This window comes from Phalacrocorax carbo, chromosome 3 (genome assembly GCF_963921805.1).
Source record: "Phalacrocorax carbo chromosome 3, bPhaCar2.1, whole genome shotgun sequence".
Classification (NCBI taxonomy): Eukaryota; Metazoa; Chordata; class Aves; order Suliformes; family Phalacrocoracidae; genus Phalacrocorax; species Phalacrocorax carbo.
Genome location: NC_087515.1, coordinates 129,184,214 through 129,210,823, shown reverse-complemented (window position 1 = coordinate 129,210,823; position 26,610 = coordinate 129,184,214). Strand labels below are relative to the sequence as shown.

The window sequence follows — 26,610 nt, the reverse complement described above, 5'->3', positions numbered from 1 at the left end:
GAGCAGGGGTGATGACAGCCCAACCATGGCAGGGGCGTTTTGGGGGGGGTCTGGCACCTGGTACCCCAAACCCCACCTCCCCCAGTAGAGATTTTAACGCTGTGTTGGGAGGGGATGGGGGCTCCAGTGCGGATGCTCCCACCCCGGTGCCTGCCCGCCCTCCGAGCCTGGCCCTCGCCCTTTCTGCCTCCACCAGATGTGCTCGCAGGGTTTGCAGTGAGGGGGAACATCTGGCGGGGCGGGGGCAGTGGGGATGGGGCGCCGGCGCCGCGCTGATGGCACAGATGTGGCGGGCGCCGCGGCCCCGAACACAGGCAGCTCTGTCTGCTCCCAGTGACCTGCGGCCATGACAAATGTGGGTAATCTCCTGGCTCTGCCGCTCCGTATGGACCCGCGGCAAAGCGCCGGCAGCTGCGCTCGTGCTGCACCCTGCTTTGGACCAGTCGTTTGCTATTAAAACCGATTTTTTTTGCTTTTTCATGAACATCTCTCCTTTTTTTCACGTGGTGAAGGGACAAGGCGCTGCATAGGGATGAGATGAATTTATTAAATATTTGGCAGATGACAGAACATGGCTTCCAGTTTACAGGTTTCTGTTAGAGACATTCCCCATGCTTCCAGCATCGGCTCCAGCACGGGTTTGCCAACCGCTCCCCGGGATGCTCCCGCTCGCTCCCGTGCTCACCCCGGGGCACCGCCCGGGCTCGGGGAGCCTCCGAGCAGCCAAAGCCACCGCCCTCCTTTCGCACACCGCCGACAGACCAGCCGGCTGTGGGACGTACTGCACCCCACCCCACGAGAACTGGGGGTTCCCCTCTCCTGGCATTAACCCCAGCACCACGGCACCGGCTGGGGATGCCAACGCAGGGACATGGCTCTGTCCGGGTAAGTTTCCCATGAGAAAACATTTTTAGGTGGCGTTTTGCTTTTTCGCTCAGGCGGGTTTTGCCCTAAGGAAAAGGCAAAGTTTCATCGCAACCCAAATCTGATGGGGGCTGCCGGCCAGCCCTGCCCGGTGGGACAAGGCACCGTGAGCCCCACAGCTCTGCCCCAGCCCGTGCTCAGCCCGAGTGGGAATTGAAGAGGAGGTTTAATTACAGCCGCCGTGGCTACGCCGCAGCGCCGGCAGGCCTTCCCATCACCACCGAGGCAGCGGCCCCGCGCTGGGGACCGGCCGCCCCCGGGAGCGGAGTCTTTCTCCCAGGAAAACCCGGGCGAGGCGGCTGCGGAAGCGGTGCCGGACCCAGCAGCGTCGCAGGCTGTCGGGGCGACAGCAGGCGGTTTGGTCAGTGCTGGCGAGGGAATTACAGCGCAGACAGGGCAAAGTCACCGGAGAGCAATCAGCAGCGCTTCCCCTACGGCCTGTCTCAGCGCCCTGTCCCCAGGATTCAGCAGCAATGCCCGACACCACGGCCCCTGCCCTGCCTGTACCGGCACAGCTCTGGCAGCACCGTGCCCGGCGGGGCTCTGCACGGGGCCTTGCCATCCTCCCCGGGCTCTGGATACGGCCCCGCTCTTTGCTGGTGACTCCCATTGCTGGCTCGTAACAAAAAATGACCATCCGGTTGCATAAAATAAACCCCCAAATTTGAAAGGAAAGAACCGTATCTGTGGTTATTTATTTTTTACCGGCAGCCTCAGGGCTGTGGGCAGACGCGGGGCAGCGGAGACGGGCAGGGAGGCTCCAGCAGGCGTGCTGGGACCCAGCAGATCTCCCGAGAGCAGCCCCGGCACGCCACACGCTGCCTGCAGTGTCTGTGGGTGCTTACACACGCACGTGCACACGTGCACACGTGCACGCACATGGCTCTGACCCCGGCACATTTCCCCGGCAGCCTCCGGGATGCAGCTGAGCAAGGGCTGGGGCGAGCGGCCGGTCCTTCCAGCACGGTGCCACCGGCCTCGGGAACCCCCGCGCACGCTGGGGCTGGGCCAGGACACAGCCTGGGGACACATATTAAAGCCTGAACTCTTCCTCCCGGGGGGGTTTAAGGCGATTATTCCAAAGGCAAACAAAAGTTCATAAGCAGGTTTCAAAGTTACCCTTAGGCAAGCTGGGGTGGGGGGTGGATTTTCCCCTACACAATGCCCCAGCCTGTTACTGGAGGAGGTGCCTGGTGTTACTGGGGTGCAAAATGGTCCCGGGCATCCCGCCTGGCACAGGAACCCCCTTGACGGCCACGGCACAGCTCGGACCCCATAATCCGCGCTTGTCCCGGTGCTTCCCAGGCCCCGCTGGACCAGCCCGTGCCCCAAGCCCTGCTCTGAGCCCGCGCTGCCTACCCCAGCGCCAGACTGGTGCACGGCGAGGGCAGCCGCCGGGGCAGCCAGACAGCCTGCGCCGGCTGGGCTGCACCAACAGGGTCTGGGGACCGGTGGTGGCCTCCCTAAACGACACCCTTGGGTGACATGTCGCCACAGCCCGCCCAGGGCACCGCCAGCCCCGCTAACCACGCTCTCCTGGGCATCGCCGCGCCCCGCCGCGGGGACCCTGCGGCGTCGCTCCCGTAACCTCGGAGCCGACGGCAGAGCGACGCCACGGGCAGCAGGCTGACGAGGACAAGCGCAATTAAGCTCAGGCCTTGGCGATGCACGCAAGCAGCCCGGCCCCGGCCAGCGGCTGCCCTCGCTCCCCATCGCTCCCCACCGCTCCCGGCGCCTGGGTGCTCTTGCTGGCTGCAGGGTGCACGTTACCAAAGCCGAGCCGGCAGGACCACGGCCTTTCCAGAACCCTCTACATCGGGGCGGCACAGGTTCCTCTCGTGCCAGCGGCAGCTTGCCGGGCGAATGCCGTCCTCCCGGCAGCAGCCAACACCAACCTGCAGCCCCAGCCTTGCAACAATACAAAGCATCTGTGAAAACACTTTCCCAGATAAAATAAATGGCACCGTGGGTGAGGTAATGCAGAGCTTTGGTGCGCAGGGTCACATCTAACACGCACAGACGATATCCCGGCTGCCTCAGTACAAAACCCCGCCGGGTTTTCCGAACCGAGCCCAGACGCCCCCCGGGCTGTCGCCGTCCCTGCGACCGGCACCGCTGGCTGCAAGAGCCCCGCGGGGTGGGCGTCCCCGGCGCCTGCCCTCCGAGTGCCCGGCCAGCCGGAGCGGCCGTGGCAGGTCCCGGCGGTGCCACCCGCGCCTCCTCCAGCTGCGGCCGGACCGCAGGCTCGCAGAGATGCTCGCGGCCGAGGTGGCGGCTGCGGCAGGAGGCTTTGCCTCCCGGCAATCGTGGTAGCAAAAGTGAGAAAGGAAAGTCGCAGGGTGAGTAATAACAGGAAAAAAGCAGCAAACGTGATGCTCCCCTGTGATCCAGGCTTCGTGAGCAACGTGCTTCCCCGGCGGCTACAGGAGATGTGAATTCATCCCTTCCTTCCCGCTCTGTGCCATGTTTTGGGCACTGGCACCTCTCTGGAGGCAACGATTTGCACCCCGCCATCCCACAGGCTGCCAGGGGCTCTCCCGCCACCGCGCCGGGGTGCCCGCGGCGCCTCCCCCCACCTCCGGCACCGCCGCCCGTGCAGACGCCCAGTCCCCGGAGGACACCCGCAGCTCTGACGCCGGACCCGGGGGGGCTCGGCTGGGCACCCCCAGGTTCTTGGCCGCACGAGGTGCCAGGAGATCCCGCCGGCGCGACGCAAGCCTCGCCGTGCGCGCTCGCCTCTGGTCAGCGGGAAGACCCCGATGCCCGCGCAGCCGTAATGCCACCAGCTGCCGACGGCCTTCGCCGCCCCAGCGGGTCCCTGAGCACTGCCATCCGCAAGACATTCCTATTTTCAGTGCTCGAACCCGCCCGTAGCCGCAGCCAAAGCCGCTGCAGGTCCTAATTCAGCAAATTCAGCCGAAAAACGCACATGAAGCCTTCCCCATCCCTGCGAGCGCGCTGTGTTTGGCAGGCTAAAGCTAACACGCTGCACCAGGTTATCATCACTTTCCTTTCCTTCTTGACAGCTCATTCACAATATTTATATTCAACTAAATCTGTGGCCACCACGTGTGTTTATTTTCTCTCTCCCCAAGGGCTGTAGGTGCCCAGTGAGCACTTTCCACCGAGAACCGAGGCCGCGTATCGGTTCAGACAGGAAGAAAAGCTGAGGGCTGGCTTCAGGGTTTATCGCTCCTTTCCATTCATCACCCTTGATAAATATTTATAGATGCATTAGGGCACTCAGCTCCCTCCACTAAAAATAACATTCCTAAACACCAAGGAAAAAAAAAATCGCAAGTGATTGGAACTGATTACAATATTTTCTAAGCAGCTATGGAAGAAAAGCCTAGCAAGGATCAGAGAGCGGTGAGCCGCCAGCCCCAGACAAACAACTTGCTTATTTCGCTTGATTTTAAACAAAACTGCAGTCGCCTCCTGAAAACGAATGCAGAGGTGCTAACCTAAGCCTAGCAATGGCCGTCCCTGAATTCCCTGCTTGTAAAGGGGAATGTTTTAATGGCCTGAAGAGACGCAGAGCCAGGAACACCGGGAGGCGGCGGCTGGTGGCCCGGCCCTGCTGCCGCTGGGACGCCCCTCCTGGCGGGGCACCCCCCGCCCGTGACGCGCCTTGCCGCTCACCCCCAGGACGACAGGCGACGTCACGCACGATGGCAACCAGACACTGATAGACAGCGGTGTTTTGAGAAGGTGGGTTTTTTGAAGGCGGAATCCCCTCCGTGGCACACGCGAGGGGACCCCGGAGCCTCTGCACCCATTATTTCATGCAAACCGAGGGGCATCAGAGGAAACAATCAGCGTGTGACGCGACGATGACACCATTTGGGAGGCAATCAGAAAAGATCAGCACACTTAGCAGGAGCGGGGAGTATTGGCTTTCCCTTCGTGTCTCTTTTTTTTTTGTCAAACCTCCCATAAATTGCCGAGTTTGGTGGGGCACTGTCTGATTATTGACACACGGAGGAAAATAGTACATGCAATGACCTAAGAGGCAAATGCCCACGGGGAGAGCCCTCCAGGCGGTTCAGAGAAAGTCGCTTTCGTCAGCGGGTGGTTGAGGTCGGTCACAGTTGCACGATGGTGAATGTATCAGCTGAAACGTGCCTCTTCCAAAGGATGGGGAGATGTCTCTCGATCGTAAGCGCAACCCTCCGTGCCTGCGCCATTGGAAACACACAACACGCGTCAGCACCTGCGGAGAGCAGCGCTCCAGCCTGCCTGTTCATGGTTTTGGAGACCAGCTCGCCCACGGTCGCCGGCCAGGAGCCAAGCTCCTCTGCTGGGACCTCCCGAAACTGCTGGTGGGGGCTGTGCACCTCTGGGGCCACCCCCACATGCTCGGAGAGGACCAAATGTGCAGCGCCCCACCGTCCCTGGGGGGGTTCAAACACCGTGCAGCCGTGGCACTTGGGGCCATGGTTTGGGAGGCCTTGGGGTGTTGGGTTGGCGGTTGGACTTGATGATCCTGGAGGTCTTTTCCAACCTTGATGATTCTATGACCATCAAGTGTCCTGCTGACCCCAGAGCTCCTCACCTTGGACCCCAGACAACGTGGAAACGTGAGCTCCTGAGTCAATGACACCAGGACACCAGGACCATGGTGCCGTGGCAGGTGTCCCCAGGTCCTGCCAGCGAGGGCCCATGAGGTGACATGCCTGACTTTGCAAGGCGAGGTTGGTGCTGGGCATTTTTCCCCCCGAACAGCCAAGATCTGCTAACAGAAAGGCCCTGATGGTGCCTCCCACCCCAGCCCCCTCCATGACCAGTGGGCGGCCCGAGCCACCGGCCGCCTTGGCCGAGCCCTGCCATCAGCAAGGCTCAGGAGGACCCAAGGTCCTGGCACCACAAACGGGAATGTGAAAAACTTGAAGATGAAACACCACAGTTTAAAGGATTTTTCTCTTTCACGGACATGTCTTTTTTCGTTCTTTCTGAAGGATAAAGAAACCTGAAGGTAGTTTGTCTCTCTCATTTTTTCCGTTGTCTCTAATTTAGCCCCAATCACCGCCAGTCCTTGCTTTGTTGGAGGCACTGCTGGGCTTCTCAGAGAACAGGGAGCTGCCCATCTCCAGATGAGTGGCTATGGGGTGACCAGGGTCAAAGCCATCCTTTTCTCCAAAGCCATTAGAGTTAAAGGGACATTAAGAAAAAGCCACACACAGCCAGTATAAACAGCTCTCCGTTGCTGGCTTCCTCTCTAATGGTATAATTTCACTCCTTCTTAAGTTACCAGATTGTTTCCCAGATGAGGCAGGACTTGAATTTCTAATGTAAAAAACTATCAGAAAAACTCTCAAGCCACTTGTGGGTTATCTCTACCCAGCACTAAAATGGCAGGGAGGGCAAACTCCCTTTTTTCTCCTTTGCAAATTACGGCTAGAGGATAACCGTGGTGGTTTTTATCATGCAAAACTGTGTTTCAGATCCATCACGCCTAATTCATCTGGCCCACTATCACCGCGGGCTGGGTCCCAGCTGGTAAGTTAAAGATAAACGACTTTCTCCTGTCTGGTTTCTACAGGTAACTGACCTGCGGTGTAAAGGACAAGGTCCTGGAAAGACGGTCACCTACCACGCCCGTCCCCATCCCCTTCTGGCTAATTACGTGTGTGTCCACGCCACGTTTTTGTGCCAGGAAAACCTTCTCCCCACCGGGAATGGTGAAAGATGGGCATTGTGGCCAAGACAAAGATCCAGCGAGTGTATGGGGAGTGTGGAAACCTGATCCGGTGCCCTCCTACAGGCTTTTCACGTGGGCAGAGATAAGGGTCTTATTCAGGTCCTTCAGAGGCATTGTCACCACCGGGCTCGGGCTTTCTCCCGCACGGCTGTCTCTGCTCTCCAACCACCTGTTTGTCTGTTGTGCCTTATTATAACCCACAGCGCGGGCTCTTTCAGGGTGGAGATTGTATTTTTAGTACATCTGGAGAGTGTCCACCACAATAGGGTCCTACTTCCCGGCTGAGACCTCCCAGTATAGAAGCAATACTAATAAAATAGGAGATAATGCTGCTCTCTCTGAAGTTATTGACGTTTTCCCCACTGTCTGCAGCAGGAGCGGAATTGTGACAAGAAAAAAACTCAACATCCTTTTGAATGGAGCCATGGGCAGGCGGGGAACCCTCCTTGCGCAGGACCAGGGGATAAAGGACAAGGGCAGGAGGCGACCATGCTCTCGGTCCTACGCATTGCAGCGCCGCATGCAGAGCAGTGCTGCTGGAGAGGGCAAGAAAAAAGATATCCGTCCTTACCTGAATTACTGTACAGCCTTCAGTCGTCTGTCTAACCTGCAACACAGGGGGAAAGGCACGTTTAGAAAGTAGGTAATTTTATTCCCTGCACAATGAAAAATCTACCCTCCCCGTCTGTTGCCGCTCTAAGGGGTAACTCTGCAAACTGCAAACAGCTTTACCGGCATCGGGATAGGTGGCGAGTCCTCTGAAATACAAGGTAGGTAGAAAAGTGCCCCTGAACCCCAGAAATCCCATCGTCGCTGGGATCACCCAGTCCAACCCCCCACTCAAAGCAGGGTCAGGCCCCGCAGGCTGCCCCGGACCTTGACCCATCAGGCTTTGAGTATCTCCAAGGACAGAGACCCCACAACCTCTCTGGGCAACCTTGTGCCAGTGTTTGACCAGCCGCACGGTAAAAAAGTATTTTTTATGTTCCAACAGAACTTCCTGTATTTTGATGGGTGCCCGTTGCCTCTTGTCTTCCCTGGGCACCACTGGGAGGGCTCTGGCTCAGTTTTCCTTACTCTTTTCCATCAGTTATTTACACACGGTGATTTGATCCCAGCTCTCCCAGCCTCTCCTCATGTGATGGATGCTTCAATGCCCCAATCACTGCCATGGCCCCTCGCTGGGCTCTCCCCAGCCTGTCCACGTCCCTCCTGTACTGGGGAGCCCAGCTCCGGACCCAGCACTCCCCGTATGGCCTCCCCAGCGCTGAGCAGAGGGGAAGGGTCCCCTCCCTCGACCGCAATGCCTTGCCTAATGCAGTCCAGGATGCCGTTCGCGTTCGCTGCACATTGCTGGCTCGTGGTCGACTCGGTGTCCACCAGGCTGTGGACAGGGCTGGGCGCAGGTGGCCTCCAGCCTGTGCTGGGGACTGGGCTTGTGCCCAGGACTCTGCACTTCTCCTTGTGGAACTGCAAGAGGCTCCTGCCGGCCCGTTTCTCCAGCTTTCTGAGGTGCCCCTGGATGGCAGCACGACCCTCTGGGGTATCAGCTGCTCCTCCCGGTTCGGTCTCATCTGCAAACCTGCCGAGGATGGACTCTGTCCTACCCCCGCGAACAGATGCCTGCGCGGACTCCAGTCCTCATCGGTACGGGCAGGTGTATTTCAAGCTGGATATTTCTGCCTAACAAATTGTATGGGGCTGCAAACCATGCCCTTCCTTCCGGCAGTTTGAGAGAGCAGATCATGGCACTTTAGTCCCTTTTCTAGCAGTTTGGGGGTTATAAATTCCAAATGGCCAACACATGGAGGGACCAGCTCACGGAGAGTCTCGTTTTGGGTGATACTGTCATGGGTCCATCTCTTGGTGACCAAGAGGAGCACGCTGTCCTGGAGAAAGGCAGCAGCACCACGGCAAACGGTGGCGGCGGGACAGCCCTGCCCAAGCAGGCGTCCGACCCGAGACATGTTTGGCGCACGTGCAATCCATGGCTACGTCACGCCAGGCTTCAAGGAGGGGTAGCGCAAAGACAGCGTGGAGGCTGGCTGAGCTGCCGCCGGGTGATGTCTAACGTGACTGGATGGACGCGGCTTGGCCAGCTCCAGACTGTGCTCTTCTGTGCCTGGAAACCCGTGTACACATCTTCTCTGGAGATCCTGCTTAATTTGTAATCCTAACCACAAAAGACGCAGCCAACTTGGAGTCTTCCCGAATGATTTCATCCTGCTAAAGCCGTACCACGCCGCTGCTATATTGAGCGTACGAATGCAAGGCTCTCCAGCGGGGAAGCGAGCTCTGAGGTTGATTAATTGGGACACAGAGAAATATGAAATAACTTTGCGAAGAAACTTGTGAGGAAGCCCAAGGGCAACGCTGTCCCTAGGAAACACGTCGCAGCAGTGTCCCCGCGAGGACCGGCGTCTACGCTGGTGCAGGAGTTGGGGAATACACGAGCTATAAGTAACTTTAACTCTTGTCCGCTGAGGATGGGAAGAAGTAACGGGCTGGCGCGGCAGCTGGGGAGGGCTTTGCCGAGATGGGGATGCACGCCCAGACGCTGTGCAAGGGATGAAGTCGGGGCAGGTGGGGCTCGGTGTGGGCATGGGGCGCTGCCGGCCAGCCCCGTCAGACCCTGCGGCCACGGGTCCCTGCAGGTGACGGGGCAGCGAGCAAGCGCTGCCGCAACGCCCGGCCTCCACGTAGCCCGCACGAAGCCCGACTCCCCGTCGCCACCGCGCTTGGGTGCCTGGAGGAGCTCCCATCGTGTACGCGCTCCGCGGGAAGGCTGCAGTTTATGTATTGATCGTTCCTTGATTTTTCTGCCAGATTTTTATCTCACCAACTTTGTGACACGAGGAAATCGCTTACTCTCTGGCAGAGACAATATTTACATTCCACACAAAGGCTCTTGGGCCAAGTTCTGCTTTTGGTTACACGTTTCTGTCCGCCCCCCCCCAACTCCAATGATGCTGCATTGAGTAACAGAGCTGAATGTGTCTTACTACATCTCCGCTACCATACATCATACTTCAGCTCCTCAAAATCCCCCTTTCCCTACTTCCCATGCAAGATACAATGCACATTTGGAAAAAAGCTGAAGGGTCATCTGCTAAGCATCTAAAATATTTAACTGAAGAGGAATGTTCTAGGGCAAAGACAGCCCTGTGATTTAGAGCCAATGCGATTCTGCTTTGAAAACTCCTGTTTTAGCTAAAATCAAACTCACTGCAAAGTAAAGCGCAAAAGCAAAGCAAAGTATAAGCTCTTCCTACACACTTATAACATCTAACGGTGATGCGCTTCTTCATGCAAACTCAAGATGTCTAATACTGATGGCCAAACCGCCAGGAAGCGGAGCGTTTCCAAACACCCGAATGCTTTGCAGAACTCGCTGGACAGGAAAGCTCAGGAAAACAAGCTCTTTCGGTGAGAAACGTGAGCCCTGTCACTTCAGCTTAGCCAGAAGGAGAATGTGCGCACAACAAAAAAAAAAAGGATAAAAAGTTCCAGTTTGTTGATGCTGAAATTAGTTTTGGCTCAAGCGAGACAGAAATGCTCGGGCTGATTCAAACCTGCCCAAGTCTGTTTCTCGCGCTTCGGTTTAAAACGCAGAAAGCAAAGCTCAAGAGGCCCCGCGCAAGGTCCCTTCCCGAGGAGGCTCTGGGAGGTGCTCTTTTGTTCGCTTGTGCAGCGCAACATGAGGAACAGATCTCCCGCAGACCCCTCCAACTCAACCGTACGCTGCACGGTTGTTTGCAAGTCTCGGGGCCGCGTTCCACGCCTGCGATGATCGCTTCCAGCCCCGGGAGCAACTGCTAGCACGTGTTACGGATTCACTCGCGCCGAAGGAAGACGTGGTCTGGGGTGGGGGGGGGTTAGTATCTAGACCTGCGATCCGGGGGTAGCGGAGATGAAAGGGGCGTCCCGTGAAACCCCGCTCCGCCGACGGCGCTGCCTACACGGGACTGCCATCAGCAGAGCAGTGCTGCTCATTTGTCCCGCCAAGGCCACGGGAGGCAGTGGCCCAGCAGATGACGGTCCCACCGCTCAGGAACTTCACTGGTATCCAGCCCGCGCTTTGGTTCTTTTCTAACACATTCATCTGAACTGGATTTCTCGCAGCACTCAAAGCAACTCCTCCTCCTCTTACCCATTTCAAAGATCCGTGCACGACCCTTGCTGAAAGAAAAACATTCTTGAACGCTGACTACACGCGCTGAAGAAACCCTGGCCATGAGGTCGTCTCAAGCCGCGGCAGATGTTGGAGAGAGCGACCTGGCGGCGTGGCGATGGCCGGCGCGGGCAGCTAAAGCTGTGCCGTGCCTGCAGGTGACGGGAGAGCAGCGGCGGCTCCGCGGGCTGCTCCCACCCGGGGCCGTCTGCCCTCAGAGCCCTCTCCTGGGGCTCCAAGCGGAGACGCCGAACCGATCTCCTGCAGAGGAGGAAATCAGAGCGTGCTCTACGGCTCAGAGACCGTAGTCTGTCCCCTTACCTCGGTCCTTCCCATTCTGCATTTTTGCTGTTTCTTCTTCATCTTCTTCCTCTGCTTCAAAAAAACAAAAAAAGAAAAACAAAGCGCACATGAGACAAGGTGAGAGAACAGGTACTCGGGGAACTTTTCTGCAGCAAAGGAAGAACCGGCTTTTCAGGCAGCGCTGATTTGGAGGGGAAGGAGGACGAGCGTTCAGGCTCCCGCGGAGGTCCTGGGTGGAAGCACCACCGTCCTCTCTATGGCACGGCGCCTGTTGGCTGCTGGTGCCAGAACAGGCCCCACTTCATCCTGGTCGGGTGATGAGAGGCTGTAGGGTGCTAGCTGGAAGCAGCGTCTACGCTGTCCCAACGAGTGCACCGCTGGTGGACTGCTGCCTGGCCCAGGGAGCGTTAGGACCAAAGTCCCTTGTGCACGCTTATTTTAGCACTGTAAGAAACCAAGAACTGCACGATATACACCGTGGGAAGGAAGGCAGGGCTTCTAGGCTGAGGTCAGATCTAAGGAAGCAAAATGGAAATGGTGCAGGAGAGGTGGAAAGCCGGGAGGGTCCCTGGCGGCGCTGCAGGGTTTGCCCACGCGAGGCGGTCGGTGGCGGCCAGGCTCTCGGGGGGCAAAGCCACGTAACCGGGGACAGGCTGTGCCCCCGGGGACGGGCGCTCCTTTTCCACCTGAGAGCTGGCGGTTCCTTATATTTAACTCCAGTTACGCTGAAGAGAGTTTATGGCCAGGCTCTTATTTATGTAGCAGAGAGCGGGAGCAGAAGGTCACATTCTTCTGCAGATGGTGGCTCATATCTCTCTGCGCAACATTTCAATGAGACCTGTGTAAACAGGTAACAGTTATTATGAGCAGCGGTATCACTTCTGCCTACTTCACATGCTGCTGAGAGCAAAGAAAGGGAGAAAAACCCTGCAATAAAAGGCACAATTTGGAAAACTGAAGCATTTCGAATTGATCTGATCAAAGGGGGTTTTATAAATATTTGCTCTCGCTGTTGCTTTGACAGCAGGACCGATGAGACATGTGGGAGCCGCAGCCTCTGCCAGCTCAGCGATGGCTACCGACGAGTCCTTAATGCGAGATCACTGACAAAACCAAACGCATTTTTAATAACAAGAGACGTGCCCTGGAGCTCGGCAGCCGCTTCGGGTCCTGAGCGCGCCCCCCGTTCGGCAGCGTTGCAGGGCAGGGGCTGAGCCACCGCCAGCAGCACCGCGCCTGGTCCCGGGGGCTCCGCAGCGCGCGTCGTTTTAAGCTCAGTCGGGGCAAAAATGGTATCGGTGTTCCCTCGGCAGCACCGGGAGCGTGAGGCTACCAGCACGGGAGAAGGCGGACGGGGGGCACGATCAGAGCACCTCTGGCGGCCCGTTTGGAAGGGGTAACCCTGGGCAGCGTTGCCTTTCCAAAGGGTTCTGTCTCCCGAGCTCGTGCAAAGGTGCGGAGAGGCAAACAGGGGCGTGGGTGGTGCACGCACCAGAGTCTCACAAAAACGCTCACAACACAATGCCTGCAGCTATATCGGGCGAGCCTGGGGCTGGAGGAGGTGTCTACTCTCACAGCTTACCTCCGGGACAATATGTGTTAAATCCCACTGACTCTCATCAGCTGAGGATAACTCATGCTTTTCCTAATTTACACAAATGAAATGATTTCAGACACTTTCAAGGGAGCCTCTGCATATCCTCAAGTAGGAGACTGTAATTAATTCCATTTTCACTCCCTTGTGAACCATAACTGCTTTGCACGATCCCTGACAAGCCTGAAAGGGCCGTCGATAGCGCAAACCTGGGCTGTTTGCATTTGCCAAGCTCTCAGGGATTTCAGAGGAGGGCGGGAGAGCCGCGGGTCCAGGCGACGCTTCAGCTCTGCCGCCAGCCCCGGACCAGATCCTGAGCTCAGCCTTAGCGCTGCAAATGCGCTCTTCTATTAAAAGCAAAAAAATAAATTACTGCAGACATCTGTTTTGGGCAGAGGGTCTGTTCACCGGGTTTCAGGCTAGAGGGAAGAGAGCTGTGTGCCTTGAGCATGGTGATTTATTGAAGAAACACAGGGCCCGTCCCTGCAATGGCACCAGCGATGCTGCTGTCATACATGAAAGACTTTATTAACTCACAGCTGCCTTTGCAGCCAAGACACAGGTTTTAGACCGGGTGAATTTACTGCTTAGCAGTAAAATATCAACCTGGTTTATAACTGTGGCTTCTCCTTTAAGGGCAGTGGGAACAAAAAGCCTAACTGGTTTTAATACAGAGCTTGATAAGTTTATGGGGGGGGATTATGTGATGGAACTACCGGACACAGCAAGGGGCTGGGGGAAGTGCAAAGCAGAAACCATGAGGTTCACTCTGAAGACAGAACGCCTTACTTCTTTCTTAAAAGAGAAGGCAGCCCACAAACAAGCTGCTGGAATCCCAAATGATCGTATACTCCGTCGCCGACAAAGCTCGAGGGCCACGGGACGCGTCCCTGGACTAGAGCAGAAGCTGCTCCAGCCCCACCAGGGTGTTCACCTCCACCGGCACAGTAGAAAGGCACGAAGGGAATAATTACCTTTTCCCACATCGCTGTTTAATCCTTTGTCGCAATCGGCCTCACGCAATTGGCCTCTCTCTCTATATACATGATATATATTTACCATGTGTTTGTGGTTGTGGCATCTGACGGGGATTCACTGCAGCGGAGCCTCGGCTGCTGCCCCAGGATCGCCGCCACTAAGCAGTAGTTTGGGGGGGGCTCACTCAGATCTGCCCTGGCTTGTGACTTGCCGGCTTGTGTCGTTAAGGAGCTCTGCCCTCCAGGCGTGGGGCTGGGCAGTGGCGCTTCTCCTGCCTGGTAGGTGGTGCAGGACGTGCCTGCAGGGCGCTCTGGAAGAGCCACTCGGTGCCGAGGCACGGATCGATACGCGCAGAAGCGCGGGAGCTAGATCTGAGTCTGCTTCATGAATCAGCAGCGGTGCCGTCAGCCAGGTTTGTGTCTGCACAGTAATGCCTTAACTATCAGCGATAAAATCAATGGAAAGCCTGTTCAGAAGGTATCTGGAGTTCTCAGTGATGTTAGCTATAAAAATTATTTTTCGTTTTATCGTTGGAAAAAAATGAACACAAAATCTCGCATTACGCTTTAAACAGTTGCCATAAAAAATAAAAGGTGAAGACAAATCTCCAACTTGTGGCTTCGAGCTCTCCTTTCCCTGCTGCGCGCGCGCGTCGCTAAATCGACTCTTACCTGAATGAAGCTCCTTCACCAGCGATGACATGGTGTTGGTGATGGAGTCGGCCGCTACCAGCAGGTCGTTGCGGAGGTTCCTCCTCGTACCTGGGAGCGGAGCAGACACACAAACAGCAGGAATCGCACGTGCCGCGCTGCCACTGCCCAGCCTCCTCGTGCCACGATGCTCGGCCACGCGTCCCTCACCGGCCCCCAGCAGGGCCCCCCCGCACCCCAACCCGGGGCAGAGCCGGGGCGCCCCGGCGTACGGCCGGGCCCCACCAGAGCTTCGCGAGAGGTGGTGATTTGCTCTGGAACGGCCCCGTTCTGCTTGGCCGCCTGTCTGGCTAATTAGCTATCACACCGCTCTGCCCCCGACAAGGACGGCGCGCGCGCGGCAGCTCCAGGGCAGACGCTTCTCCCCGGGACCGGAGTCGCTGGGTGCTGGCGGTGGCGCAGATGACCCACGCTCTTTGTGCAGAGTCGTTATCGCTGCCGGCTTCCCTGTTGCGATCGCTGTCGCTGAGGTTTGAGGGGAATAAAAGATAACTGAATTCTCACTGCGCCGCTGGAGGAAGCAGTCCTCTCCCTCGGTGTGCCACCCAGCCGGGGAGCACGGCACTTCTTGCGCCACGGACACTTGTCTTGTGCCATCCTCTGCTCGAGGGACCCGCTCGCCCCATGGGCATCTTGAACACCTGCCACGGCCCCACAAGAGCGACGGGGACCGGCGCGGGGCCACCGCGCTCTGCAAAGGGGCCGTCAGACCGGCTGCTGCTCGCGAAGGAGAGGAGCGAGGGCAGCGGGAGCTGCCGCCTGTCGGGGATGGCGCTTGCTGCCTTTCGCTGACGCTGGGAGCACAGCGATATAATTCGCCATCTACTCCGGTTCCCCGAGCCGGTCCCTCCGGCAGAGCCAGCCGTATTCTCGAGGCAGGGCACCCTGCCGACCGCAGACCGATTTTGCAGCGCCCCAGCGCCCGGAGACGCCGCGGACGTGACTCCCCGCCCTCGCTGAGCCCCCTTTCCTCCCGCACCTCCCTGCGCTGCGCTGTTTCGGTTTTATTCGGAGGCTTTGGACAGCGTGGGGTCATGTTTTCTGCCCCGGCAGGCGGTCTGTAGCCGTGGTTTCTCAGGTTGCCGAGCCGATGGCCCTGAGCTGAAGCTTTGCCTGGAGCAGGTCCCTGCGAGGGTTCAGGGGCCCCACCTCAGCCGTCCCCAAGCTTTAGCTGCTCACAGAAGATGGCTTTAGGCGGCCTGTTAGCCCACGCAGGCACCAGATGTCCGCGCTGGTGCAGCCTCCAGGAGCACCGCTTTGATGCCGAGTGCCTGACAGGGCTCTAAGATCCCGGCGTTTGGGATCCCGTCCTGCCATTTACTGCAGCAAGGGCATGAAGACAACACATGTGGACTCTCCGGAGACATTTGATGTGGCATTCTGCAGCTGCACTGCGCTCTGGTAATGACAACTGTACATTACACGTTTACTTTTGTTTGAAGTCGCGCGTCTCTCTCATTCCAGACGTGCCGCTTTAATCTCCCAAATGCTGTGCTGGCTTTTCCTCCGCCCTTGGCGGGGCTGCTGCCGGAGCGCCTGCTCTTACATTCTGCCTAAGGATTTTAGTGCTGTTTGAGCGCTGCCAGAGCGCGTTACCCAGCTGACGTGCTTTCCATCAGCATCTTCCTCCTCCAGGTTAGGTTGCCAACCGACCAGCACCGCTCCCGAGGCAGCAGCAAGGCACTGGGCGATCCCGTGCGTGCACAGCCGGCAGTTCCCGGGAGAAAAATGCAGATTGTGGCCAACAAGTCTGGGACCTGTGGCTTCAGGGGGATCCTCTGCACCTCTTGCATGACGGAGGCTACTTCACCCAGGTCTCTAGGAGTCCTGAGCCCTGTCGCTGCACGTGACGGTGAAGCGCGGCCGCCGCCCTGCCCGCCGTTCGGGAGTGGAAGGGTATAAAACACCGGCCTATCTCCGCTGTGAAACAGATGGATAATGTTAAGGAGCTCGTCTGGACATCTACGTGCAGAAGCCACCCGAAGACCTCCTGGCTGGTGGCATTAAATTATTTTATTATGTGAAAACATAGAAATTTAATCCTGTTTCCTGTGTTCTCCACTTGCCTTGGATTTGCCTGATTTTGCATGATTAATATGAAATGGCACTAATTGTGCAGACTGGCTTTCCGGAAGGATCATTCCAGGAAACTTATTACGGAGCCTGTTGGCCATTTTTTTTTTTCTTGCAAAAATTTTTCTAGTAGTTGAAAGGAATAAGCCATCACTGTGGTTACCCCGAAAGGAACTTCCACCTTTCTGTTGGCAGCGGTGGATCGTGTTCGCATCCGAGAAATCCTGAGGGACTGTTTTGTTCTCTTTCAAGACAATAAACAGCAGCATTAGTTTTCCAATTAGACAGTGACCGCTGTATCTGACTATTTCAACGGAGCACCATCAGGGAATTTTATTCTAATACCGTATTACTGCGTTCTCCCTCCGGCCAAGTGAAAGATCAAGACATCACCTACGGAGGAAACTTATCTGATCTTAAGACTATATAAGCAAGACCACTGAGAGTCAGCTCTTTGAAGGTTTCCTCCTCCAGACCTCCCCGCACTGAGGGAAGCTCGCAGAAGGCTCGTGCCCTGGGAGGAAGGACAAGACGCTGGCATTCCTGCCCGCTCCCAGGTGGCGGCAGCAAGAGGCGGAACCGCACCGCGATCTCCACTCCCTTTTCCTCTCCTCTCCCACCACGACATCTTATAAGAAGCTGGTGGACATGCAAAAATTAGCAAAAAATAAATGTGTTTGTTAAAAAAACAACAATAAAATACGTGTCCTGCAGGCATTGCCTACAGATTTTTCCTTCTGGGGAGTCACCACCACTGACACCGGGCTGTTGTGATGCAGGCGCTGCACAAGCCCTCAGCCCAGCCCTGAACAGTTTTATACAACACCTGGTTCATTGCGACATGTACCTGAGATGCTGTCAGGTGTTAAAAACCTCTAAAAAACCCGCGTTTTTCACTTTCGGCAATCTCAACAGGTCCTGACGAAGACGATCCCCTTATGAACCAGTCCTTCAGGTAAAAGGCATGAATGGGCCCTTGATTAATTACATCAGCTTCTAGCAGAGCCAGGAGTTTGAGGAAGACAGCTCTAATCACTGTGAACCATGCAGAGGGAAGTTTGCTTTGTCATGGCTTTTGCCTGTATCTCCGAAGAAAAAAGCAGATGGATGGAGAGCAAATTCGGATGCCAAAGCAACACTGTAAAATGAAAAAAAATCAAGTAGGACTGTTAATGTACTACTCTAATCATGTGCTCATTACTCCTAGCAGCGGAAAGGAGATCATTTCATCTCTTTGTGCTTTCCTAATTAAAAAAGGAAAGGGGAAAATGATGAAGCAGATAGAGCAGATTTTCCCAGTAACTGGTAGGACTCATTGCGCTGCTGTTCCACTTTACGCAGCCTGGAAAAAGAAAGCCAATCTGCAGAGGGGGGAAGGAGAGGCAGCTGCCAAAGAAATCAGTTGAGAGCTCTCGGCTGTACCATCAAACTTGTTGTAGAGATGAAGAGGAGGCGACTGGACCACCCACAGCAACAGATGGAGTGTTGTGCCTCTGGTATTTGGCATCTTGCCTCCCTGGAAATGCCTGCTTCTGCTGTCGTTTCTGGAAGTGTTTAGAGAGATGAGGAGCTTGTTCCTACCGATGGGATCGGAAAAAGACATATCCTTCTCACAGATGGGCGGTAGAGGCTCGGTGTTTTCAGACGGACGCGCTCCATCACCTGACCTCTTCACCGGCTGAAGTTCTGGAGAACAAGTAAGAGCCCTTCCCTCTCTCGGCTACGCTGGGGGCCAAGGGCTCGCACTCCTTGCTGTGGCACTCCGGCGTTAAACACCAAAGAAGAGTATTCACTGCTGCTTCCTGCTCCTCTGCTGCCATTTTGTAGCCTCTTCCCTCACCTCCTTCTGGCAGCAGCTTATTTAGGCAAGGACGATTGCTCTAGAAGGTTCTTTCCAGTGATCAGGTGACAAACGCAAATTGCTATTTAAAGTCTGTTTGTTTTTGAGATACATCATCAGTTCTGCGAAGTTTGTTTTCATGTTTTCTTTGTTTTGAAAAGGACATCCATCTGACGGAGGTATCTGACACTAATATTCACGATCTTCCCTACCCAGAACGAGAAAACACCACCTCCAGTTTTGTGACTCCATATGATACAACTTGTCATCTTTTAAAGAAGTAAACAACCTGGCCTCTGCAGCAAGCCGAGGGCTCGCTTACGGCAGAGGACCAACGCGCAAGAGAGGCTGCAGCACCCGGGTGCCTCCGGCTCCAGGACACCCACACCCAGTGGGATTCCCCATGGAGTACCAGGAGGTCCATAGGAAGAGCTGCTGCCCGTTGGTCGTCTCTGCCCGCAGACAGCCGAAGCCCTTGCCGGTGCATTAGGGAGAGGTGGACTCTCTGTCTTTCTTTTATCGTCATTAAGAGTGGATGTCCTTCTCCAGAAACGTGGATCATGTCCAGACACAACTTCCAGAGGTACCCAGGACCAGGTCCTGCTGCTGTTTTTCTCACAGCTCTACATCCCAGGATGTTTCTGGAGTACTAAAGATGATGAGTTCTGGACCAAAATGGGCAAAAGAGAAGAAAAGAGCACATAAAACACGAGTGACACCGCTCCTGAGAAATACAGAGTATGGGGACCCGTTCCTGCTGGGGATGGCTTCCTTCGCCATGAGCAGAGCTGGAGTAGGTAGGACTGAAGGACAACCAATTTCCCCCTGCTCTGCAGTGAGATGGCCCCTGAGGGTAAAAAAATATTTGCCAGGTTTCTTGACCTCAGACTGACAGTTGTGTCTTCGCTTGCCGCCTTCCGACATCGCCAGATAGCCCAGCCTCCTCAGTACTGGAGGAAGAAGCAGTCGTCTCCAGTGGGCTGAACAAGTTTCCATTTCACCTGGTTGTCTTCAAATTTTGGAGTCCTTCTTGAGCCGGCAATGGCTTTGACATGGAAAAGTTTGACTTTTTTGAAACGCGTGACTGTAAAACTTTTTTTTTTTAAAAAAAAGCAACAGCGGCTAAGTATAAACTCACACTACCTACAGAAGTTGGGGGATAAAAATACGTATGTCAACTGCTGCCCTGATTTTCTACAAAGCACGATAAGCTGTATTATTCACAAATGGACAGCTTACCCATTCGATCCAACCACACCGATTTTACCACAGAACTGGAAGAGAAGGTGGGCAGGGAGGAACGCGGCTGAAACTACCTGATAATCCAGCACTTCTGGTGCCTACTTATGGAGCAGTTGGCAGCAATGAGTTTAGGCCAGAAAGTGGTATTTTTCTCAAATGCATATGTAGAAAAAGTGCAAAAAAAGGAGCTCCGACCATTGGAGCAAGAAGTTCATTGTCCTGTGTATCCTTCTGCTTCTTCATTATGGTCTCTTCTCTTCTCTTCTCTTCTCTTCTCTTCTCTTCTCTTCTCTTCTCTTCTCTTCTCTTCTCTTCTCTTCTCTTCTCTTCTCTTCTCTTCTCTTCTCTTCTCTTCTCTTCTCTTCTCTTCTCTTCTCTTCTCTTCTCTTCTCTTCTCTTCTCTTCTCTTCTCCTTTCTCTTCTCCTTTCTCCTCTCCTCTCCTCTCCTCTCCTCTCTTTTCTTCTTCTCTCTCTCTCCACTTCTCACGTCCAGCACTTTTCCCTTCTCCCCACAGGGCTGCTGCACGTCTCCGGCAGAGCGCGCAAGCCATTTTGCAGGTGTGCGCGGCAGCCAGCGGCTCCATTAGGGACACCGAGTTGGGCTGCAAAATTTCATCTTCCTTTCGGCCTCACCACCGGCAGAGCGGCGAGTAGCTGTTGGCTGAACGCTCTGGATAACAGGGCTGCTTCTTTTCCTGGTTTTGCTCATTAGACTGTTGTTTTCCCTTTTGCAAATCATAGCACAGTTCAACCACCACATATGTAAATACGACCAGTTTTTAATGCCTAGCTGTTAAACCCCTTGCGGGCGTAACTTTCTGGGATGGAAGATCCCTTCCCTGGAGGGAGGATCATCATCACAGAAATAATTTCATTAAGTTAAAAAGATTAAAAATGTGCCCCAATCAATTTTGGTCCAGAGCACAGGAAAGGGGTTCGTAATTATTGTCTCAATATTGGTGAGTTATGCTCCTGTTGCACACAGGATCATCGAATCACAGAAGGGTTTGGGTGGGGAGGGACGTTTAGAGGCCACCCAGCCCAACCCCCTGCCGTGAGCAGGGACACCTTCAGCCAGAGCAGGTTGCTCAGAGCCCCGTCCAGCCTGGCCTTGGGTGTTCCCAGGGATGGGGCATCGACCACCTCTCGGGGCAGCCTGGGCCAGGCTTTCACCACCCTCAGCGTGAACAATTCCTTCCTTCTCTCTAGTCTGAATCTCCCCTCCTTTACACGGCGATGGCAGGATTAACACCAGCTGTGGCCCTGCTTTCTGCGATACTCACCTTGTGTGAAAGCTTCCTGCACCTCTCCCCCGACACCTGCGAGCGAGTCCTGCGGGACGTGAGTTGGGGTAGAGCCGGCGGAGGTGGATCTGACGGGCATGGGCATGGGGCGGCTGCCTCCGTGGGTGGGCGAGGAGTGTGCCGAGCCTGCTGCTTGCGCCTGCACGGGAGACACGAGACACAGTTTTCACATTTTTAACTTTCTTTTGGGTCAATGTCTGAAGATAATTCTGTAAACAACAACAACAACAACAAAACCTTAAGGAAAGACCCTTCACCAAAACACCCAACTTGAGTAACGTGATGACGACCGGTGCCGAGGGAGGACCCCGCAGCGGTGGCACGCTGGGCGCGGCGCAGCACGCGTCGGGCTGCGTGTGGCATCACAGCTACGCCGACCCACGGCCTCCGCACCATGCGCGTACCCTGTCTCTGGTCAAACACCAGTTGGAGAAACCCCAGGAAGGAACCGGGTGACCTTCCCGGCCGCGTGCTCTGGAAGGACCCGACAACCGCTTTGCACCTGCTCATCCTTCCGCAGGCGGCAGTGAGGAGACCCCCCGAGCTCTGCGGTGCCACCGAGGCGCTGCTCTAGGTCCATCCCCTTTTAAAATCTATTTGAATATATTTTTAATATATTTTACGTATTTTTATTTATATTTTATATTTATATTTATATTTTTTTCTTTTATTTTACATTTTATTCCAGCCAAACCCGCCCTCTCTGCTGCGCTGCTCGGAGGGCCTTGCGAGCAGCTCCGCGTCGCGGGTGCCGGTGCCTTCCCAGAGGAAACTTCTGGAGCTCCCCTACAGCTCTCCACGGGTGGCGAGTGACGGTACCAAGGGTCTTTCAGGCACCGCCTACCTACTCAAAGTCTGCTGAATTTCGTAGCAAATCGCGAACAAATAGAATGGTTTTTTCCCTGCGGTTTGAAGGCTCAGAGAAAACTGTTGCAATATTCACTTGGGCAAAACCCCCCTGCCTTCAAAGATGACGCTGCCCCAGCAAAGCCTCTGGAGCACAACCTGAGGTTGACGAGCAGGGAAAGGAGGGGGACTGACGAACGTAGGAAGAGGAGATAAATATAGGTACTTACTGACATGCACTTATTGGCTCCCTGTTTTCAAAAAAACCATCTCACTGAAGTACTCGGTGCATGGTGCCAGCAGGGGCGAGAGCAAGGGGACATCGACCGAGTGATGCCCCTCGCTGGGTGTTTAAGGACATCCGCAGAGAGCTCGGTTCCCGTCTCCTTCCTCCGGCCACCCGTGGCAGAGGGTCTGCGCAGCCCAGGCCCCTCGCCCCGGGCGCCGCTCGCTCCCCCCGCACCCACCCTCGCTGCCCGGGAGGCAAAGACATCACCCTTCTCCGGAGCATCAGCCGTTACTCACGAGAGCTTTGACTGTGCACGGTGCTGCTTTACTGTTAATAATCTGGTTGTTCTCTGCAGCCACTCGTGTCTGTCAACAACCTCTGAACCCTCTTGCTCAGCTGCAAAGTTATTAGTGATCAGTTTTGTCTGGCTTTGCCGGCGAGGGTTTATGATCTGTGACTGTATTTATATTTAAGCACGGTCCCTACGCTGCCGTTGATTAAAGGAAAGCTACTCATAAATAATTGCCCACTAAGGGCATTAAAACCACACAACCCCTCTGAGCAAATACCTGGTTTGTTTGTGCCGTTTGCCTTGTCGCCTTTTTTTAAGCCTGTTCATCGTTTGCTCCCTTTGACGTGCATCAGTTACCGGGGCAACCCGGCCGGCGCAGCGGCGATGCCGCGCGGTGACACCGCCGGCGGCACGGCCAGCACCCGGTGCAGCCGGCCCTTGCGCCGCTGCAGGGCGCAGCACCCGTGACCGGCACGTTTCCCCCACGCTCGCATCAAGTGCTGGTCCTGCTCTCAGGTGCTGCCGGGTCCTGCTTCCCGCGGGAGCGCCAGGAGCGGGACGCTGGCTGGGGCCGCGCGGGGACGGCTGCAGCTCCGGCTAATCCCGGCCTCCCTGGCAGCCTGAAGTTGATGTTCTTATTAATACAAAAACCTAGTCATGTGTAAAATTGTCATTTTGAAACTGTATTAATAATAGGGGGATTCAAAGAAGTGAATAAAATGTTCTTGCGGCACGGGTGTCTGCAGGGGAGAGGGCTGCGGGAGGGAAATGACATCTTTCGAAGATAAAATCATTAGAAAACGCACATGCCACACCAGCAACTTCACTTCCCTGCACCAAAACCTCAAAAAAAACCCCAACACCTTAAAAGAAGACCTGAACGTGCACAGAAACAGGCAGGAGGGTCTGAATTCGCATAAATTTGTGGCAAAAGATGCGCGCCCGCTGCTCGGCGCTCCCAGCCCGGCACGCGGGACGCGGTCACCCATCCCACGGCTTTGGTTCGGAGGAACCTGCCCGTGGCCTCTCTCGCCCCCAGCCCGAGCGCCAGCCCCAGCAGCCGCTCAGGCGAGGAGGCACAGCCCGCGGCAGCGCAGGGCTAAGCCCCGCGGCGGAGGCAGGGGCGAGGAGCCGGGGCTCGCCCTGCCCCAGCAGGGAGCGAGCGGAGCGTTTGGTGCGCTGAAGCGTGTTCCCCAGGTTGCACCTCGGGAGCCCGGCACGGGGTGCTGTTACCCACCCGAGGCCCACCGACAGCGAGGGAGCGCCGATGAAAAGCCGCCTAGAGGTTGTGTTGCTTGGAGAAGCAAGAGTTCAATTAATAGAGTAAAACCCCACCGCTGAGCTCCTCCCCCCAAAACACATTCGCCTAAACTGCGAGGGGACAGATTTTACCCTGCGTGGCAAACTCGACCCGTCCCTCCCGTCTCCACATCTGGCTCCCGGCGGCTTCGCAGATGTGCTTGGGCCAAGGGGACACCTCGAGCCCCAAAACGCCGCTGGGCCGGCAGTGCAAGCCCGGAGAGCGGCACCCAGACACCCTTCGCCTCGGCGGGGAAGGAAACCTTTTTCTCACCTTCATTCTTCTTTGAGACACGCTGCCTACATTTATATTCTTAGAGTAAGTGCCCGAGGACTTGATTTCTTTTTTTAAAATTTTTTTTAACCGCTGGGCACGCAGATGGGCCGTGCTGATTTGCATAGCGCAGCCACCGGCGCAGAGGGGCTGGGAATGCCCCTCATCCGCGCGATGATGCGGTTCCTGGAAAACTTAGTGATTTTGAGAACAGCTCGTGAGGTCACACGTAGATGACGTATCTCGGCAGGGAGCAGTTACAGGGCAGAGCTGCGTTTCCCTGCTGCCCCTGTCCCCATGCCCACGCCGCCGCGCTCGGCGACCCCCAGCGATGCACCCCACAGCACTCAGTACTTGGAGGAGGATCTGAAAGTTTTCGGTTCAGTGAAGGCTTGAAAGTCACCTTTGCAAATAAATAAAAAACCCCACTGCCTGCTGGAAACACGGCTGCTGCTCAGGGACCACAGGGCTGCAGTTCCCAGGCTGCTGGTGCTCCCAGAGCTGCACTGGGACCCCCTCGTGGGCTCCAGAAGCTGCAGTGGGACCCCCCGCGGGCTCCAGAAGCTGCAGTGGGACCTCCTTGTGGGCTCCAGAAGCTGCAGTGGGACCCCCCGCGGGCTCCAGAAGCTGCAGTGGGACCTCCTCGTGGGCTCCAGAAGCTGCACTGGGACCTCCTCGTGGGCTCCAGAAGCTGCACTGGGACCCCCCGCGGGCTCCAGAAGCTGCAGTGGGACCCCCACGGGCTCCAGAAGCTGCAGTGGGACCTCCTCGTGGGCTCCAGAAGCTGCAGTGGGACCCCCCGCGGGCTCCAGAAGCTGCAGTGGGACCCCCCGTGGGCTCCAGAAGCTGCAGTGGGACCCTCCGCAGGCTCCAGAAGCTCCACTGGGACCCCCCACGGGCTCCAGAAGCTGCAGTGGGACCTCCTCGTGGGCTCCAGAAGCTGCACTGGGACCCCCTCGTGGGCTCCAGAAGCTGCAGTGGGACCCCCCGTGGGCTCCAGAAGCTGCAGTGGGACCCCCCGTGGGCTCCAGAAGCTGCAGTGGGACGCCCCACGGGCTCCAGAAGCTGCGCTGGTGGGTTGGCCCCAGCCAGCAGCTGAGCACCCACCAGCCGCTCGTGACCTCCCCACCAGTGGGATGGGGGGAGAAGTGGCAAAGCGAAAGCAAGGCGAGCTCGTGGATCGGCCTGGGATGGATCTCCTAGCCAAGGAGGGACGGCCGCTCGCTCCTGATGCAGCAGATGAATGAAAAAGCAGCTCGTGGCCAACACCGACACCAGCCCTTCTCGTGCAGCGTCTGCCAGGAGACAGGTGGGACGCGCCGTGGCCTGAGCTACACCTGCACAAGGCCCTCCAAGGTCACGCCTCTCGGAGGAAAGAACAACTCTCTCTGAGGCCACCGTCCCCATGGGGTGGCCGTTCCCTTCCTGAGCGGCAACGACACCTGAGCGGGTCCAGAACGGGAGGGGAGACCTGCAGGCGCCCCTCTGGGCACCGCTGCGGGATGCGGGCTCCTTTCTGCTCACGGCAGAACCCGGCGCAGCCTGAGCACCGGCGGAGCTCTCCCATCGCACGCCAGGCATCAAAGGCACGGAGAAAAGCAGCAGCCACCTCTGCAGGACCCGAGAGCCAGAAGCAGCACCGACGTCGTGGACGCAGCGGGCAGAAGGTTTGGGAAAGAAGAGAGATTGAGCCCAAAGCAAACCTGTAACGATGCATTCACCGAGTTACAGGCTAATTAATGCCAATTCAACCTCAGCGACGGCCTCAGGGTGCGCGTGGGGCGTTCCCTGCTGGCTTGGGTAAGGCTCGCTGAGGTACCCTGCGGGAAACGCTGGAGCCAAAACCTGCTCTCTGCAGTGGGTGGTTGTACTGCCAGCTTGAGCTTACACATAAACCAGTACCTGCAGGAGAGGGAATGGGTGCTTCTCAGCCTCAGGGCTGCATGTGGTTCTCTAGCACTTGTTAATATCTGGTTTTGTCTAATTCCAGATAAAACAAAACAAAACAAAACACAGTAAAATACAATACAATACAATACAATAAACTAAAATAAAGTAAACTAAACTAAACTAAATCTATTTCACATATTGATCTCTCTCTTGCACTTTATGCACATAGCACGTGTACGTAAAGCACATGTAGCCTTAACGTGCTTGTGTGCTTTCCCTCTGCAGCGAATGATGAATCCTGTGGAAAAACGATGCACGTGGAAAAATGGTACGTGACCTTTGACTGTGATGTATATACATACAGAAAGCAGAAATAAGAACGTATGAGCTGGCGTTTCCTAACCGTGAGCAACGCTTGTGCCACCCTCAGCCCACGGCTCTCGGGCAGCCTCCGGGACCCCGACGGCATCTGCAGCCACGAGCTCGAGGTGGACCCAGAGGAAGACGCTTGAGGACACGAGTCGGAGCCAAGGACGCTGACGGTGACAGGGAGCCTCACCAACAGCTGGGCTCACACTGCACAGCGTGAAACCAGCCCTGTCCTAGAAAGCACTTTATCTGCTGAGAAAGCAAGAACGGCACCTGGGGCGGGGGCAGAGGGAGCGGCACAGAGCCCTGCCAGCGGAGGCAGCCGCCCCGCAGCCCGCGGGCGCTACGGTGCGGTGCCGGCGCTTGGCCCGCGGCAGAGGAAGCCGTGGGAGGACGTGGTGGGTGCAGCTGCGCCTCTGCAGGCGCGGGAAGTGAAGCGGGACAGCCCGGAGGCGGCACGCGGCCGCCAACGGGTGCGCTCGGGGACGGCTCCCAGGGCCGAACGAGCTGCGCCCAGGGGGGTCAATAAATCACTCTCGCAACCTTCTCCAGCGGGCTGAAGGCAAAGGGA

The 26,610-nt window shown here is 56.4% G+C and overlaps 1 protein-coding gene across 9 annotated transcripts in view; it reads right to left on the bottom strand.

Annotated features, from left to right (window-relative positions):
- Positions 1 to 527: 527 nt before the first annotated feature.
- Positions 528 to 26,610, bottom strand: part of DTNB (dystrobrevin beta) — a 217,857-nt gene continuing 191,774 nt past the window's right edge. For 8 of the 9 annotated variants that reach the window (XM_064448417.1, XM_064448409.1, XM_064448412.1 and 5 more), the window contains 5 exons: positions 20,820 to 20,979; positions 14,343 to 14,432; positions 11,118 to 11,171; positions 7,197 to 7,232; positions 528 to 5,102 (listed from right to left, as the gene is read on the bottom strand). In XM_064448417.1, coding sequence (XP_064304487.1) covers positions 7,228 to 7,232; positions 11,118 to 11,171; positions 14,343 to 14,432; positions 20,820 to 20,979 — 309 coding nt within the window. In that variant the 3' untranslated portion in view covers positions 528 to 5,102; positions 7,197 to 7,227. The remainder of the gene's footprint in view (positions 5,103 to 7,196; positions 7,233 to 11,117; positions 11,172 to 14,342; positions 14,433 to 20,819; positions 20,980 to 26,610) is intronic. The other variant, XM_064448410.1, reaches the window with a different exon arrangement.